General features: G+C 45.1%; 1 protein-coding gene across 1 annotated transcript in view; it reads right to left on the bottom strand.

Annotated features, from left to right (window-relative positions):
• Positions 1-17964, bottom strand: part of LOC103258013 (tubulin-specific chaperone D) — a 141256-nt gene extending 123292 nt beyond the window's left edge. The window contains exons 1-6 of the mRNA XM_021711211.1: positions 17925-17964; positions 15573-15705; positions 11702-11838; positions 10000-10060; positions 8850-8924; positions 3999-4093 (exon numbers count right to left, since the gene is read on the bottom strand). Coding sequence (XP_021566886.1) covers positions 3999-4093; positions 8850-8924; positions 10000-10060; positions 11702-11759 — 289 coding nt within the window. The 5' untranslated portion in view covers positions 11760-11838; positions 15573-15705; positions 17925-17964. The remainder of the gene's footprint in view (positions 1-3998; positions 4094-8849; positions 8925-9999; positions 10061-11701; positions 11839-15572; positions 15706-17924) is intronic.
• Between the last annotated feature and the right edge of the window lie 1106 nt (positions 17965-19070).

The following is a 19070-nucleotide window of genomic DNA, read 5'->3' as shown; positions in this document are numbered from 1 at the left end:
GTTTGCCCATTTTATAATGGGGTTGTTTGTTTTCTTCTTTTCAGTATGTTTCAGTTCCTTGTAGATCCAGGATGTTAAGCCTTTGTCAGACCTAGAGTTGGCAAATACTTTTTCCCAGTCTGTAGGCTGTCTTCCTGCTCTCTTGATGGTTTCTTTGGCTTTGCAGAAGCTTGTCAGTTTAATAAGGTCCCATTTGTCTATCTTCTCTCTTAAGTCCTGTGGGTTTCAGGTTTTGTACAGGAATTGGATGCCAGTTCCGATTTCCATGAGAGTATTTCCTTCCTTTTCTAAGGTTCTTATGGTTTAAGGTTTTACATTTAGGTCTCTGATCCATTTGGAGTTAACCTTTGTGCATGGGGATAGATAGGGGTCCTGTTTCAATCTTCTGCATGTGGTCAGCCAATTTTCCCAGCACCATTTACTGAATAGGTTCTCCTCTCCCCATTGGTAGGTGGTGGGGGCTTTGTCGAAGATGAGTTGGTTGAGAAATTGAGGTTTTGCTTCTGGAATCTCAATTCTGTTCCATTGATCTATATGCCTGTTCCTGTACCAATACCAAGTCGTTTTGATGATTGTAGCTTTATAGTAAAGTTTGAAATCTGGTATTGTGATACCACCTGCTTTGTTGTTTTTTTTTTGCTGAGGATTGTTCTGGCTATTCTTGGACGTTTGTGTTTCCATATGAATTCCTGTGTTGTTTTTTCTAGGTCTGAGAAGAATGTTGTTGGTAATTTAATGGGTATTACATTGAATTTGTAGATTGCCTTAGGTAAGATGGACATCTTCACAATGTTGATTCTTCCGATCCATGAACATGGGATATTTTTCCACTTGTTCGTGTCAGCTTTGATTTCTTTGAGCAGTGTTTTGTAATTTTCATTGTAATGGTCTTTCACGTCTCTGGTTAGGAAGATGCCAAGGTATTTCATTTTTTTTTTGTGGCTATTGTGAATGGAACTGTGTTTTTTATTTGGGTTTCTGTTTGTTTATTATTGGTGTAGAGAAATGCGATTGTCTTTTGTATATTTATTTTGTATCCTGAGACTTTGCCAAAGGCTTTTATCAATGTAAGGAGGCCTTTGACAGATTCTCTTGGGTTTTCAAGGTACACCATCATATCATCTGCATAGAGAGATAACTTGACTTCCTCTTTTCCTATTTGAATGCCTCTGATTGCCTCCTCTTCTCTGATTGCTTTAGCCAGGACTTCCAATACTATGTTGAACAGGAGGGGAGAGAGCGGGCATCCTTGTCTAGTTCCAGTTTTCAGGGGAATTGGTTCCAATTTTTGTCCATTTAGGAGTATGCTGGCTGTGGGTTTCTCGTAGATGGCTTTTACTATTTTGAGGTATGTTCCCCATATGCCTAGATGTTCAAGGATTTTTATCAAGAAGGGGTGCTGGATTTTATCAAAAGCTTTTTCTGCATCTGTGATATGATCATGTGGTTTTTGTTTTGACATCTGTTGATGTATTTAATTACATTTATGGTTTTACGAATGTTGAACCAGCCTTGCATGCCAGGAATGAAGCCTACTTGGTCATGGTGGATGATTTTTGAGATGTATTGCTGAATCATGGATTAATCTTAAAAACATTATGCTAAGTGAAAAAGCCAGACACAAAAGGCCAAATATTGTATAATTCCACTTACATGAGACCCCTAAAATAGGAAAGTTCATTCTTCAAGCAGAAAGCAGATTGGAGTTACCAAGGGTTGGAGGAAAAGAGAATGGGGAGTGAGTTATTTCTTAATCTGATTGGGATAATTAAAAGTTGTGGAACTAGATAATGGTGACGGTTATACAACAAAATGAATAAAATTAATACCACTGGGTTACATGCTTTAAAATGATTAAAATGGCAGATTTTTATGTTATATGTATTTTACCACTATTTTTTAAAAGTGAAGTAATAATATCAAAAACCATTGAATTATATATTTTAACTAAGCAAACTGTATAATATGTGAATGACACCTTAATAAAACTGGGGAAAAAAAGGATTCTTGAATTCACATTTAAAAGAAAACACTGACAACACTCCTCCTAAATAGGCTTAACAGCATTCCACTGCTACCTGTTTCCACCAGTTTCAACCTTCAACCAAAATGCTATGGGGAGGGAGGGAGGAAGAAGAGGGTAGAGTACAAAATGAAGCACACACATTCACTCAGGAAAAGCACTTTAAAGAAAAAAAGAAAAGCAGGTGAACAATTAGTCCACATACAAAGTCAGATATGTCTCATGTGTCTACACTTTTCTTACAAACTATAATATCCAACAGTTCAAAACTGCACAAAGATTAAAAAAAGTCAAACAAGGCATGTGGTCACCAGAGGAACTGGACACTGGGGCTGTATCAGGAGCCAAGCCAAGTCCTTCAGGCCCACCTGCTCATTTGGGACCTGAGGTTCATAGCCCTTGATGGAACAGCAGGGTCAGGCCAGGTAGACAGCAGGCTCCTCATGGGAACCAGCCAAGCCTGGGTCAGCCTCTGCACTGAGTCTCCAGCTTTACCAGAAACAAAGCGGCCATGCTAGTGCACCTCTTCCTGGGAAAGAACCCCAAGGGCCCTGCCAAACCCCTTCCTTTGACATGCCACCCTGCACGAGGCCTCCAGCCATGCCAATACCCAACACATACACCATTCAGCATCAGAAGGCAGCTCCTATAATCCTGGCATGTTAAATCCTATCTTGGCATCTGAGCCTCAAAGGACCCAGACTAATACTATTCAAACACTAGTTATTAGACATCACAGAATATGGTAGGCAGGGAGCCCCAAGAATCTGTCTCTCCACCAAAACAACCACGAAGTTGGCAAAAACTAACAGAATTAATCTTTTCAGAACTCTGGATTCTAACCAAAAACTTACAGCAACCAGAGAATGCTTAATGAAGAAAAAAATCTACTACATTTCAGCATGTAAGGAAATCTCTGTTAGGTCACTGGTTAACTGCTAAGATAAAGAAACAGAGACTTCAGTGACAAACACAAGAAATATAGTCATTGCAAAAACAGTCTGGAAAAGTCACTAACAAAGAACTACAGCCCGCAACAAGCAACAAAAGCAAACCGCTAGGGGATAGAGGGAGAATCTGATTTTCAGAGTCATTGTATTATAATAATAAAAGTGTCCAGAATTCAACAAAAAAAAAATATAAGGCATACAAAGAAACAGAAAAGTATGGCCCATTCACAGGAAAAAAAAGAAACTGACAGACACCATCCCAAAGAAGCCCACACACTGGACTTCCTGATGCATGGCCTTCCTGTCTCAGATACCTTCACTCTAAACAGAAGCTCCCTCCTGGGATACACAGCATCGGCGGTAACATACTCAGGATGGGACCCTCTCCCTCCTACACTGACATCCCTTCCTCTGGTCCTCAAAGGGCACTTCTGGCCACATCCAGGGACTGTCCCCACCAGCCACAGACAGGGCTGCATGTGCCCAGGCCTGATAGCTGGGTGTCCCTCCACGTCCACTATATTGTGCCTCTGTCCCACCCCACTGCTGCCCACTGCAGAGCTTCCCCAGCCCTTCACTCCAGTCCCACCCTGATTCCATGCTGGCATGGGTGTCCTCACTAGGTGGCACAACATTACCTAGGTGACACTAGACACTGCCAGAGGTGCCTGGTTCTACAGTTCAAGCACAGTACCCTTGCAGGTCTCTCACAGGCAGCAACACCCCCAAGCACTCTGGTCTGGGGGATAAGAAAATCAGACATTGAATGGTTTGTGGCCCTCCAAAACCAGGTTCACAGGGTATATATGGCAGTAAAATTTCAGAGCCATCAAAAGAGGAAATTAGGAAATTAGAAGGGCCAATATGAGAAGAAAGGCTGAGAGACACTGGCCTAGCACGTTCTTTTGTGCAAACATTATATATGTTCATGCTGGGCCACACCAGGGAGATGCGTGTCAATGAAGAATTCCAGCATGTCACAGACAGCCTTGGCGATGCAGATCAATGGGGCTTCAGCTACTTACCGTCTCCAAGTCGAGATGGGAGCAACAGGCCTCTCCTGCCTAGTTCCGCCAGTGCCAGACATCCACCATGCCAGGCCTTGTCCGTCTCCTGAAAACTGAGAAAAACACAGACCCTGAGACCAGAGTTCTAGTGTCAGCCTTTGGTTCAAAGCCTATTGAGGCAAAGAACCCAGGCAGGCAAGTTCACATGCTATGCCTGTAAGACTCACTACAAACTAGTGCACATTTAAAAAATATCAGTTAGCTAAAGAAATGAATCACTTCAAGTTAATGTGAAGACAGTAGCCATGTTCATCAGTTCCTCTCTCTCTTTTTTTTTAATCAAGGTCTCACTCTGTTGCCCAGGCTGGAGAGTAGTGGCACAATCATGGCTCACTACTGCCTTAACCTCCTGGGCTCAGACAATCCTCCCACCTCAGTTTCCTGAGCAACTAGAACTACAGGCACATGCCACCATGCCCAGCTAGTTTTTAAGTTTTTTTGTAGAGACAAGATCTTGCTAAGTTACCCAGACTGGTCTCAAACTCCTGGGCTCAGGCAATACTCTTACCTCAGCCCCCCAAGTGCTAGGATTACAGGCATGAGTCACTGAGCCCAACCTAGCTCCTCTCTTCAGATCTCCTGGTAATGAGTAAAAGTACTGAGCTAGTCCAAGACCCAAACACAAAAACAGTCCCTTCTGGATTGTGGGACCATCCTAGGTGGGGTTTCCCCACCACATGCAACATCTTTCCCATTAAAAGTAACAATATACTTCGAACAAACCCGGGACTTCAAATACAGACCCTATCAAATTAAGATTGTGTATACCTCCTATAAATGATACTTCACTGCTTAATTTAGTGACCAAATTCAAGATAACAAAATTACAATAATGAAATGGCATTTAGAGATTTTTTACACTATTTGAAATTTGAACTTTTGGGGTGTTTTTTTTTTTTTTAAGTTGGAGTCTCACTCCATCACCCAGGCTGGAGTGCAGTGGCACACTCTCAGTCACCGCAGCTTCAACCTGCTAGGCTCAGGCGATTCTTCCACCTCAGCCTCCCAAGTAGCTGGAACCACAGGCATGAGCCATCACACCCAGCTAATTTTTCTTGATTTATTGTAGAGATAAGGTCTCACCAAGTTGCCCAGGCTGGTCTCGAACCCATAGGCTCAGGCAATCCTCTCACCTCAGCCACCCAATGTGCTGGGATTATAGGTGTGAGTCACCGCACCGGGCGAAATTTGAACTTTTTATGCGTAATTATAATGTCAATTATTCAAGTCATAGGTAATATTTTATATTTAATAAAAACTTTCCTGAAGTAGTTCACAACTCTCTTAAGAGTGTTATTCTGGCATTTTAATTCGTGAGAACACTGTTCTTAGACTGATGAGGGCTGTTCTGAAGTTTCTATACTTTGCTGCCAGTAGAAACACGGAAATACCCTTCACCAAGGAGCAAGCAAATAATAGGGCTTTTACCAATTCTGATTAAATAAATTTGAAGGCAAAGAACTATTTAGGAAAATCAACTAAATTGAATTACTAGCCAGTAATAAGCACAGAAACACTTAGGAGAGTCAAGGAGTATATGTTCATCCGAAAGATATCTAGCAAGTGCCTCCCCACATGACAGGCCTCACACAGAACCCTGAGACCATGAGTGACCAATACAGACCCAAGCTGTCCCTTGGAGCTCAGCATCAAGGAGTGACTCAATCATAATTACAACTTCTTCCAAGTTCAAGATGTTTTATTAAGTGTCTGCTCAAAGACTATGTGACCATTTTCAAAATTTAATATCAATACTTTGTGTCCTTTAAATTTTTGACTGGAGAGAGTTAGTTTGTATTTTTCACAAAGATTTAATAACATTTTAATGAACTTGATAAAATATCAAAAATATAATAACTCAAATACACCAAAATAAATGCCTATTATGGTAATGTCTATTTGTGATCAAATATGCATCGCTATGGTTAGTCAGCAGTAAGAACTATCCCATCAGGCTGGCCAGAGAGGCCTGGCATCAATGCTGACACTTCATGCCCAATGCTGACACTTCATGTCCCCCCTTGGACACCAGGGGGAGAGCAGAGCATCGGCCAAGCAGCCAAGGGCAAGTTCCTGCCCTCAGAGCAAGCCTAAGGCAACCCCAGGTGCCTATGGGGGGGGTCTCAGAGGAGTGAAGACAACAGAAAAGGGTGGGAAGTCAAGAGTGGGCAGGAGAGAGGAAGGTGAAAGAGAATACAAAAAAGAGAAGGGGGCACAGCAATGCAGGGACATTGGTCTCAGACCATCAAGTACAACAGGAAAAGCACTAAACTAACATGAAATGACCTCAGAGTTGCACTGGGTAAAGCAGTGTGAAGGAAAGCTACCATCTGTGTAAAATGAAAGAAAAAAACATTTTTATTCATCTGTTCACATCTGCATCAAACATCCCTGGAAGGAGCATGAGAAACTGGTGCCCAGAGCTACCTGAGGGGTAGCCAGGCATCGAGGTGCAAGGAGCAGGGATGCTCGCTACCATCTCCCCTTTCATTGTAAATTTCTAACTAAAATATCACCCAGTCAAAAACATCAGTTACATTAAAAGAGTGGAATAGAAAGGAACCCATGTGGAGAGTCTCTTGCTGACATGGGGAGGATGCCGCCATACTGGAGACTCTCAAAGGTACTCAGGCAAGTCAGCAGCACCCACAGCTGTGCCCAGGCCTAGGCTCAGTTTGTGTGTTCACTGAGACCCAATCAGGGTCAGCGCAGATGCAGACACACTCTCTACCCAGCACCCTGCCCTGCTGCAGCCTGGGGTATGGCACCACCTCTCAAGTCCTGGGGTGATGCTGAAGGGTCAGTGCTGGTAGGAGTGCTAGCACAGCCACAGGTTCTGCGGGAGTCATGCACGGTTGGGTGACAGCCACACCAGACATGGGTCCCATGAGACTTGCTACAAAGCCCCTCTGGGGACAGGTGTCACTCCATCTACTACATAACCCACCCAGAAACAAAGCAAGGAGTAAGTGAACAGTCCTGGGTACTAGATGCTCTTACAGTTAATATCATTAATGTCCTGCTTCTGACCTGTTTCAGAAAAGGCTGCCAGCTCATCACATGTCCCATGAGTACAAAAAGGAGGGACAAGATCAGAGCAGCTATCATGCAGGGCCCCCAGTTGCCCTGTGTCCCATCTACTCTCTGCTTCTTGGTATTTTCAGACATCCTGGTCCTTGGTTTCACCTTCTTATGTCACATTCAGCAATCACACACTGAGCACCCACCATAGGTAGGTGCTGTCCAGAAACCAGAGGGAACTTGGGTGAAGTCCTTCCTTCAACATGCCCTGCTTACTGCTTTGGGCTGAAGGCCCTGAGGAACCAAGAGTAATAAGACCATTTTTGCCCCCATAACCTAGCTACAAAAATGGAATAAGCACATTAAAATAACAAAATAAAGGCAAAGAAGCATTTGAAGATTAAGCTAGCTCAGACAGATGAAACTAACCAAGACTATGAGCTGAGAGAGAGGAACACACACCAGAGACACAGCAAATTTTGGGAGAAAAGATGTTCAGTGAGGTCAGTTAGAAGTTGTTAGGTCTAGCTGAGCAGATGGCTCAGTAACAAGAGAGGCCAAGGCTAGGAAAGATAAAGGTTTCAGGCTAGGCCTGGAACATGGGTGTCCCAAGCAGCAGGAAGATGCACTCCTACCACAACTGTAAAAAGGAACTCCAGGGCCATGCCCTAAACAAGCCAACAGATCACATAAGGAGAAGCTAACCATCTATTACTCTCTAACCCATGTATCCCATAAAGCTATTGCAATGAAAAACTGTTTTTTGCTAAGAGTATTTCCACTAGGAGAAGATCTGCCATACATGTAGCACTGTTCTGAAAAAGATGGCCAATATTTGACATATTGTTTTCTGCACTCCTTAAATTGTCACTGAGCAGGCTCGAGGCTAAGTGCAAGAAGAAATCTCCTCCAGAAGGAAGACAACACTCTGTGGGCTGCTGTCGGAGCTGTCCCTGGTGACTAACAAGCACCATATACTGGAGCACCCAAAGTGCTGACAGTACAACTTTCTCTAAGACGTTCTGGGCTAATGAAGGGCAACAGTGTACCCAGAGTCCTAACAAGCTCAACATTCGCCCTCAATGCTCTGCTTCTGAAACTGGGAAAGACATCTACACAAGCAAAGTAAAGACTCCTCAAGACTCCTCAGGGAGGTAGCAGAACAACGTACCCACGCATGAGTTGGTTGGCAGCCCCAGGCTCAGACCCCAAGCCCTGCCCGTTGCCTGCCTATTCTGTCCATATTTCCACTATCTGCAGATCACATGCCCCCAGACACTCAGAATTCCCTAAAAGGCTGATGAGACAGATGAAGCACAGTACATATGGCTGTCTCAAATAAAATTTCAATTAACTAAAACTCAGTTCAATTTCAAATTCAGGCCTCAGTCACACTAGCCCTTATTTTAAGGTATTAGCAACACACATGGCTAATGGCCATACTAGGACAGATCCAGAATGTTCTATCACACAGAAAGTTCTCTCAGACAGTGCAGGACTGATTCTCACTCAGACAAACAGAGTTTTTCCTCTAAGAATAATATCTGTGTAGATATATTGTTCAAAATTGACTTTTCCTTTTCCTTAAAGTTTTTAAATAGAATGGAGTTGATAAAAACAATATACCAGAAATAGAGTTCCCAAGTTTAACTTCAAAACAGAAAAGTAAGAGCTTTTAGGATTCTGACAAACAGCTCAATTGAAAGATAATGTAATAGGATATAAGAAAAACCAATGCTTCTAACTGAAGGTTAAGCCAGAAGTGCCTCCCTGGTGATTCTCACATACCTGAAGCAATCCAGCACAGACCCTACCACATCATCTGCCAGGTCTTTGGGAAGTCTTCCAGCCATTCTGCCAATTCTACAAAGAAAAGCAACAGTCCATCAACACCACCAGCCTATCACAAGGGTACACATGACACCTGGCAATGGTCCCAAACAACCTTCCTTCTTCTAGAGAATGAGAAGGAGAGATGGACCCAAAGGAAGCCCCGCACACACTACTTAACAAACCATCCTTACCACATCAGAGAGTCCATCATGCTAAAATGGATAGATGGCAAAGGGATGTGACAGCATCTGAAGCCAGGCAGATGTATGGGAGGAGGTGAGTGAGAGCAGGGGTGTGCGGGCCATGTCACCTTCTATCACAGTATTCACTGATGACTAACACACCAGTGCTCCAAGCAAATAACGAGGGCTTCAACCTAGATTTCCCACAGAGGGTCGGGCTGCCCATTGCTACCTGAACACTGGCTTTGCAGGCTCCCAGCAGGCCTTCCCCATGTGAAGGGAGGCACGGGCTGGCTTTGGCACCCTAGTCATACAGCCAGATCTGTGGAGAAGGTTCTCCCAACCTTTAGCTGTGCTGGCCCACCACCTTCAACCAAATAGGACTCTGGGCTGAGATGCCATTCGCTGTTGACAGAAATGCAAAGGCCCATGTGGGCACCCCAAGCCCTGTGGAGATTCTCCTAGGCTTCTATCACCTGGATTACCCAGCCTAGAAGCCCAGGAGAGCCCAGGGTAAAAACCAGCTCCCACAAACTGTCCACCCCATCACCCACACCTGCTCACCTACCCCTGCCTACTCCATCATGCCCACTTGCCTACCCTACCACTTGTACCTACCCACATCCACCCAGCACCTGCCCGCCCTGCCAACCACACCTGACTTCCCTACAACCCACTCCAGCACCTGCCCACCCACCCCTGCCCACACTCTACCCAGTATCTGCTCACCCTGCCTGCCCTGCCACCACACCTGATATAAAGCAATAAATGTAAATTAGATAAAATCATTCTATCTTTTATATATCTGTAAGGTATCTGCAGCTGTCAAATCCCATTTTAAAGGTTTTCATGATTAAAAAGGCTCAGCAGAGGAGCTGAGGCCTGCCAGCCCCCATCATCCTCGGAAGGCCATGGACACTTACCCCTTGGCCGCAGACCATCTCACAACCGTGTCTTTGTCCTTCAGCCCAACCAGTAGCTGTTCTGTGGGAACACAAGGAAAGTTGTATGCCAAAGAATCCCCAAACCATTATTCTAGATAAAGTTCTTAACTTTCAGCTATCCTGCACATTACTCAAAAGAATATCCTGTTGGGAATTACATTAAGAATATTAATTTTATTTATAAGAAAAGAACATTTCCTTCTCTGTATTTTCAAATAATCAGATAAAGCCAACTTTCGCCACTATTCCTAAGAAGCAGATCCACCCTCTCAAAGCAGTCAACAGAGTGGTTGCCTACCCTGGGGTGAAGGCCAACACCCAGTACCTCCTCAGGTCATGAAAGGAACTAGGAGGTCAAAGGTGACAGAGGCAGGCGGGGAGCCTTCCAAAGGAAATCATCTGTAGAGGTTGCATAAAGACCAGCTCCCCAGGTCCAGGTCTTGGTGACAACCAAACTTTAGGAAGAACCATACAGAAGCCCAGAGGAAAGGGGGTGATTGAAGGTCACTCAATGATAACACCGCAAGCCCAGCAGGGTGAAAACATTGGCCCGAGGGTACCAGGCAGCACCAGGAAGGCCTGACTTGAGAAATACCACCAGTGAAACAGGGAGGGTGTTGGAGGGAAAGTTGGAGCCAGCACAACTGGGATGGGTAGAGGAAATGGTTGGGGGGAGTAGATGGGAACATGCCTGGGGCAGCTGGGCATGACAGGGAGGGGGCATACAGAGTGCTCAGCCTGGGATTGTGGAGTTACAAGTGGCTTCAAGCCACCTGGCATTGACACCGGGCACCCATCATGGCACCAGGGTGGGACTCTGAGAGGCAGCAGGGGTCAAGGGAAGGGTCCAAAGCATACAAGGGTTGGTAACATGCCCAGAGCATCCTGATGGTCATGATTGAGGTAGACAGTGGGTGCAGACAACTCTGGGAAGAAACCTGCCCTGATGTGAGCAGAGTGGACATGAGCAGAGCAAGACATAGTAGCAAGGTAGCCTTGCCCTGTCCTTCCCAGTAAGCAGATGGTGGGAGGGCGGGGACCCCCACAAGGGTGGGGAAATAAGGAGCCTAGTACCGCCAGGGTATGGGAAAGCCTTATCCAACCCACAGAAGGAGGGCTGGAAGGGATGAAGACAAGAGCCCAGGTGTGGTCACAGTGCAGTGCTCTGCTGATGTACTGACTGCCTATGCCATAGGAAACATCACCATGATGAAAACAAGGCAAGGGGTCAAGACCCCTGCGAGGTATAAAGGGGTTTGAAACAGCTCCTGAGGAAAGCATGAAGGACCAAGCAGGGTGCAGGGGCCAAGAAGCCAGAAACCTGAGCCCTGAGTACCCAACTCAACTTCTCCAGAAGAACTGCTTCCTACAGAGATTCCCTGCAACCCAGTGCCACCACCACCCAGGTCAGGAATGAGGGTAGCATGGCAAAGAGCTGAGACATTAGGTTCTATAGTACACGGAAAGAGACTGCCCACAGGCAAAGACAGGCGTGGAGCTCAAGAGTCAGAACATATGCAGTTGCTCCGTGCTTAAAGAAGGTGACAGCCAGCCAGGTGGTGCCAGCACCAGAAGGGGAGAATGGAGCACAATCAAGAGGTTAAGGGAACAGTCCATATGATGACCAAGACCAGAGGCGGCTGAGAGAACACTGCATGGACCCTAAGGGCACCCTACGTACCTATCACATTCTCTACTCCCTCTGGGATGTCATCCTCTTCATCGCTGTCAGAAGTCATGACGAGTGGCTTCTGCTCACTCTGGTCCTGTGAGGGGAGTTGTAGATTCGCAGTCAGAGATCGGCAGCCCCGCTGATACCTGTGCAGACCAGAACAACTTCAGATCAGCCAGTACAAGTTAGGACCTAACGCATACATTCTCTTGACAACTGAAATCAAGACTTGAGCATAACTTCAAATCTTAAAGGATGCCTGTGAAAATTCCACACACTTCAGAGACAGGATGAAATGGAAGAATTGTCATCAGCACAAATTATCAAGAAAAGCTCGGTGTGATCCATAGCACACACATCTGATTCTAGGCTGTCCACACCCGGTGTCTGAATACAGAAAGGAGAGAAAGTCTGGCAATGGGACTGCACATGACAGGAGCACCATAGTGGCTCTTCAAACGACCACCTACCTTGTTCTTCCCAGGACACAGATGCATTCACTCTTCCAGATGTACTGTGCCTCCAGGCAGCCCCCTCCCAAATGGTGCCACCACTGCCACACAGGCCACACACTGGCCCCTTCATCACCAGGAGCCGCATCTCACTCATCACAAGATTCTACTCTTGAACCCTTCTCAGAAGGTCCTGTGTACCACAGCCCAGCACCACTGTCTCCTTGATGTACTGTGAAGGCCACAGACCTAGCTCATGGTCAGACCTGGTTCCACACCTACTTAGATGCAGACTCAGCACAGCTCCTGAACTGCTTTATGCCTCAATATCCCCTCTGTAAAATGGGAATGCCACCCTGCCCAGACTGCAGCTATGAGGATAAATGACAGAACATACACAAGGCATATAGACCAGTCCGGTGCATAGCAAGGTCCCACAAGCACTGCCTTTCCCTCAGAAGCTGGGTACAGGGTGGGCAGCCCAGTGAACTCCCAGGACAGAGCCTGATGCATACAAAGTGCTCATGGCAACTTCCAGAGCAGATGATGAAGGCTGCAGCCTAAGGCCAACTCCCAGAAAATAAATAACTTGAACTCTGATGGCAGAACCAGAACTCAAATACCAACACTGACACTATCAACCATGCCTTGGATGACTCATCTTAGTTTTCTGGGCCTCAGTTTCCAACTCTGGGAAACAAGAAGAATGGTAGGCAATTTCTATTCCTGCCATCCTCTCCCTGTGGGAGACTCTCTCCTCACGAACAGAATATGCCAGGAGTGACGGGCCGCCACTCCTGGGATCAGGTCACAGAAAGACTGCTTGCCCTCTCACTCCGAGCGGAGATAGCTGTCATTCTGTGTGCTGCCTGCAGAGAGGTCCACATGGCAAGGAATTCCAGAAGGCCTCTAGCAAACAGCTAGCCAGGCACTGCCCACAGACATGTGAGGAGCCTGAAAGTAGATTCTCCCCTAGTCACACCATGAGATGACAGCAACCCCGGCCACCACCTTCACAAAGCCTCAGGAGAGATGCTCACCAGAGGTCTCAGCTAAGCCATGCCTAGATTCCCAAATTCCTGACCCACAGAAACCATGAGAAAATAATGCAGTTTTAAGTTTCTAAATTTTGGGGCACTGATGTGTAGCAACAGTTCACTAGTATAACTAGATAACTAATACAAACAGCCTTCACAGGACTGTTAAGATCATCAAGCACCCAGCAAAATGCCTCCTGAGGAGCAAACACTCACACGGCGGTCAGCACTGCTATTAGCATTCCCCTCAAAGGAGTACATGCACTCATTACCTCATAGGAAGAATACCCATGATAATGCTCAGTGTCCAAACACCAACTACAACAGCGACAGATGCTAGGTTGCTACAGGACATACTCTTCACAATAAACAACTACAAAGCTTGGACAGATATTATAAACCAACCACTGGCAGACCAGCAAAGACCACCAAGGCAGGGCTACAAACTCTCAGTGAAAAGATGTTCCAGGTGCACCCCACCTTCACCTCTGCTCCCTCCAAAGGTAATCTCTAAACTGCAGCAGGAAAATAGAGCCCAACAGCAGCAGTCTTGCTGGGGGAAGGCTACTAGATGGCTAGTATTTGGGGAAAAGGATATTGGAGAGAAGGGAGCTGCTGAGAAAGAACCCCAAAACTCTGCCTAAAAATTCCCTTGGCACCCTAGATGACCCCTAAGATGAGCAAGCATGAGCAAGACCCAGAAATGTCAATAAGAGAACAGCTGGAAGGTCAAAAACTGTGTGGAGAACTCAGAGGCCACACAATGTCAGGATCACTGAGTGGTGGGCCCAGGAGGAGGGGACTGAAAGCTCTGACTTTCACTTAAGACTCTAAAGGACAACACACTGGAAGCAAGGACCGTGTCGTATAGTTCTCAGACTATACCCTTGGAGAAAAAGAGCTGAAATAAACCGCCTAACACACCCTAAAACCAAGGCTAGAAAGGAAAAGAAAGATATATCAGTAATTTAACAGCCTGCTAGAACAAAACTCCATCCTCTTTAGTGGAAGATAATCAATAAGACAATGATACCACAAGGTATAGCAAAAATGTTATAGAAGAGATAAAACTGGAAAAAAAATTAGATCTACTTAAGAAAAAGAAAAAATATTGTAAGAAAAAAATGAAAGAGAGAAAACAAATAATTATGATACTAAATTATTTTCCTTCCTACATAAATGTATAATTGTGAAGGTTAATTTTCTGTGTCAATTTGCCTGGGCAACAGGGTGCCACTTGTTTGGTCAGTCTGGTGTGTCTATAAGGTGCTTCTGGATGAGACTAGCATTTGAACCAGTAGACTGAGTGATGCAGACTGCCGTCCCAGTGTGAGTGGGCCCCATCCAATCAGCTGAAGGCCTGAACAGAACAGAAAGACTGACCCTACCCAAGGAAGAAGAAACTCCTCCTGCCTGACATCCTTTGAGATGGAACACTAGCCTTTTTCTGACTTCACACTCAAACTGAAACCTCACCTCTCCTGGTCTCCAGTCTGCCAACGCACCCTGCAGACCTCAGTAACTGCATAGCATAAGCCAATTCCTTACAATAAGTCCCTTTCCATGAATATATACACATCCTATTGGTTCTGTTTCTCTAAAGAACCCTGCCCAGTATAGAACTGAACCATCTTCCATGGCATTTTAGAAGCTGGTCACTAATGCTCTGTCTAAAAAAAACAACTTCTTACAGAATAAGCCATACACTGATCATAAAACATAACACACTCCTCTGGAATTTGTTTATCACTCAGGACAAAGGATAAGTGGAAAATCAAATAATTCCTTCCCAAACCACAAATATTAACATTTTAAATAAAAATGAAGGTTATTTTAAAAAGAGTGCCCCAAGAACAATAGGAACATCTATATCCATGAGAGCCCGTGATTCAGAATCAACCTGTCAGAGTCACCCATGGACTAAAACATCATTCCCATTAAGACTGTCTCATTTTCTGAATAAACCTTTAAAAGGGAGATTCGTTTTCTTTGAAAGCAGCCTGTCATTCAGATCCGTCACTAATCAGAATGGAGCTGTCCCCATTGCAAGCCCACATCAGGGAGGTCACTGGACCCAGGCAGCATGTCACACAGAGTGCTAAGCGAGCTGCGTTCCCGTCAGCACTGCAGCCGCAGCTCTTTCAACTGGAAGATGCAGAGTCAATGTACCAGCAGGAAAGCTGTACCTTTCAAAATCAGAAACACTTATGAAATTAAAGGAAAAACTGAAAGCCAAAGACATCTGCTACTTTCTTCTTTGCCATCACTATCCGATACAAGAGCCACAGCATTAGCCATACCAGGTGACACTCACAACTCAGCCTGCCCACCCCACAGTAGCCCTCCCTCTTGGTGCCCTGCTCCCATGACACCCATACCCTTGGCACCCACCTCCAGGCAGCCACCTTTGGCTTCAGGAAGGTCAGCCCCAGTCGCTGTACAAGCTTCACTCCCAGTTTCCGTAACAGAGTCTGGTTGCTCTCAGGGAGTTTGCAGCCATCAAGGCACTCGAGGACAGTGGCAGCTGTGAATAAGAGCTCGCATGACAAAATGCTGCAGAAAGAATCACATGGGTCCTTCTGACCACAACACTCAGAGCGCTGATTCCACAAGGGCCCCCAACGCAGGGGATGAAGACCTCCCTCTTCATCCTGTATTGTTTACAAAGAGCAGCTGGAGTTGAAACTACTCAATTTCCTCTCTGAGAAGCAACTACTAGGGAGGCAGATAGAGCAATAAGAGCACAGGACAAGGGAAACTGTTCTAAGGGGCAGCACATGCAAAGGTCTAACAGGCCAGAGAACGAGCTGGGCACTGAGCTGGGTTTGCTCTGTTTTGCACTCTATATCAAGCAGGAATGATGACAATGGTGGGATAGGAGGCTGAGTACAGGGAGAGGACACTGCTTGGCACGGCAGCCTGACAGGGAAAGGCTATGAGGAGGAGAAGGTCTGATGGGCCCCCTGTGCTACAAAGGTCACTCAGAGGCACGAGGAGGCCTCAAGGAGAGGAGCTGAGCCAGGAGGACGGTGTTCAGAAAGAGACAAGGCCTGAGATGGACATGGCATGATTCAGGGATGAGTTTAAAGTGAAATGGACAAGACCCTGCGACCAACTAAAAAGGAAAAAGAGAAAAGAAGTCGAAGACAGAGCCAAGACCCATGCAAGGTGATGAGAGAGGAAATGAGGTGACAGAGGGATGAGGTGACAGAGGCAGGACAAGGGAGCAGGTTGTGAGTGGAAAAGGTGGGGGCAAAGGTGTGTAACAGCACTTGACTAATTTCTCAGAAAACTCAAACAGCGGGCAGGACTAACCTGGGTGATAACCTCAACCACTCAAAAAAAAAAAAAACAGATCTCTATGTCAGTTCCCAAGGACAACTTCTCCCACTGACCGAATACTAGACAACATGGAGAAATTACTGCTCATTTTTTTTATATCAAGGTTGTATTTTTAAAAAGAGGCTCTAACTTTTAGAGAAGTATTGAAATACACACAGATGAATAGACAGGAAGAGTGGTAGGGTGAAGAGGAAGAAGCGTATGGATGAAACAGAGAAACCACAAAATAAAAACTTTGAAGCTTATGATAGAAAAATGGAGTTTGTTACACCATGCTCTCTCCTGTTCACATGTTTGAAAATTTCCATAATGAAAAACTTTTTAAAAACAGATTATTAGGCCGGGCACAGTGGCTCACACCTATAATCCCAGTACTTTGGGAGGGCGAGGTGAGAGGACTGTCTGAGCGTAGGGGTTCGAAACTAGCCTGGGCAACTTGATGAAACCTCATCTCTACAATAAATCAAGAAAAATTAGCTGGATGTGGTGGCACACGCCTATAGTTCAGGGTACTTGGAAGGCTGAGGCAGAAGGATCATCTGAAGTCAGCAGGTCAAGGTCTTGTGGCCATGAGCGTGCCACTACACTCCAGCCTGGGCAACAGAGTGAGACTCTAACTCAAAAAAAAAAAAAACAAAAACCAGATTATCCAAATCTAACATTAATGCATCTTCTAAACCAGAACTCTAGGAATTTTCAAATAGTCATCCTCTCTGTGGTAAGAACCACTGGCCCACTGCCCTTATGTTCATAAATTGAGGTTCAATCTAAAATTAAGAGAATGAGGCAGAAGTCAAAATACATTATGGCCATGGCTACAGATAGGAAGCCAAGTTCCACCAAGCATCTTGACACAAGCACCAGAGGGTTAGGAGACCCATACCTCAGCACAGGCCCTCAGCAACTCCTCTATGCCAAATGGGTAGGAGAATGCACAAAAAGTCAAGTTATTAAAACATATCCGCAACAAAAAAAAGGACAAAGAGTTAAAATATAAAAATTTATAGATACTTATGTCCATAAATAAAAGGTTAAAGAGACATACTTGATTATACATGGGCAAATTCACATCAGAATTTAAATAAACCTAGCCAGGCTCGGTGGCTCGGCCTGTAAGCCCACGCCTTTGGGAGGCTGAGGTGAGTAGATTGCCTGAGCCCGCAGGTTCGTGACCCACCTGGGCAGGCAAGACCTCATCTCTACAGTAAAATCAAAAAATTAGCCAGGCATGGTAGCGTGCGCCTGTAATTCCGGCTACTCGGAAGGCTGAGGCAGAAGGATCGCCGGAGCCCAGCAGGTCGAGGCTGCGGTGGCCGGGAGCGGCCACTGACTCCAATCTGGGTGACAGTGTGAGACTCCAACTCAAAAAAAAAAAGAAAGAAAGAAAGAGAGAAACCTTACCATAAGGCAAACAATCTTCTCGTTTTCCATGTTTAAATATTTGTGCCTAAAAAAAACCAAAAAAAAAAAAACTTTTAGAATGTTACAAATACATTTACAAACTTAAAACAAAAACAATAATTATTAAAGCAATTCACTGCATTTTTCAGAATTTCTATTCTAAACATTCATGGCCTTATAACAGGAGAATAGTTTCTGTATATATAATGAAAGAAATTACATGAGATTGGAGAAAAAAATCTCCCACAAATTTATCTTAAAATGGAAATGCAATGGTCAAGTCCAGTCTGCTTCTTCAGAAAGACTTAGTCCCCAATCAGCAGCATCACTGAAATGTGCCCAGGCTGAGGTTCAGGGCACCAACTTGTATAAAGGAGACATTTCAGTGGGTTTTTGGAGTTTTTTTAAGACATAAAGGATAAAGTCACTGGTCAAACTATCTCACACAAAAGTAAGGAACCAAAGTTTTCATCTGGAAGTCTCATTCATTTTTAGCCAACAAATGAGACAGGTGACCTACCCACCCTTCCATCTTGCACACACGCCTGCCTCCTCCCGTGGAGCCCACAACCTGGTCCCCACAACTCACACATACACTTCATATACAGCACCATGAATGAATGAACCAGAGTCTGCCACACCAAAGAGGAATATCAGATTTTCTCTAAAACACTGGTTCTGGTCCTCCTGAATTCTAACCTAAAATTTTATTTGCATGAATATCTAAGACCCTTAACCAAGGAATCCTAGATCTGAGAATGTCTAAGAAACAGTTAATGAATTTCCTTTTCCCCAAAAAATAGTATTTAACAAGCAAGTCAAGAACTGGCTCTGTTTTATATCATCTAAAGTGTCACTGCACTGCACACTCACTCCCTCACCTGGACGCTCCTGTTCCCCATGCAGCAAATGGTAAGAACCAGGTCTTGACTGTCAAGGAGTTGCTCAGCAGAGGATTTCACTAACCACTGGCTGTTTTCATTTTCATTATGAACCCTCTAAATTGCTTGATCTTTTAGTTAAGTGTACAATAAAAAAATCTGTTTAAAAGAAGAGGGACTTCCATCATACTCTTTCCATGGAATGTGCTGAGGGGCCTCTCCTGGGTGTTGGGCAGAGATGCAGTGAGCCCACACAGACCACCAC

The sequence above is a fragment of the Carlito syrichta genome, unplaced genomic scaffold (assembly GCF_000164805.1).
Source record: "Carlito syrichta isolate Samal-C Ts95f unplaced genomic scaffold, Tarsius_syrichta-2.0.1 Scaffold301934, whole genome shotgun sequence".
Taxonomy (NCBI): Eukaryota; Metazoa; Chordata; class Mammalia; order Primates; family Tarsiidae; genus Carlito; species Carlito syrichta.
Note: the sequence above shows the minus strand (reverse complement) of the source record. Positions and strands in the feature narration are given on the sequence as shown.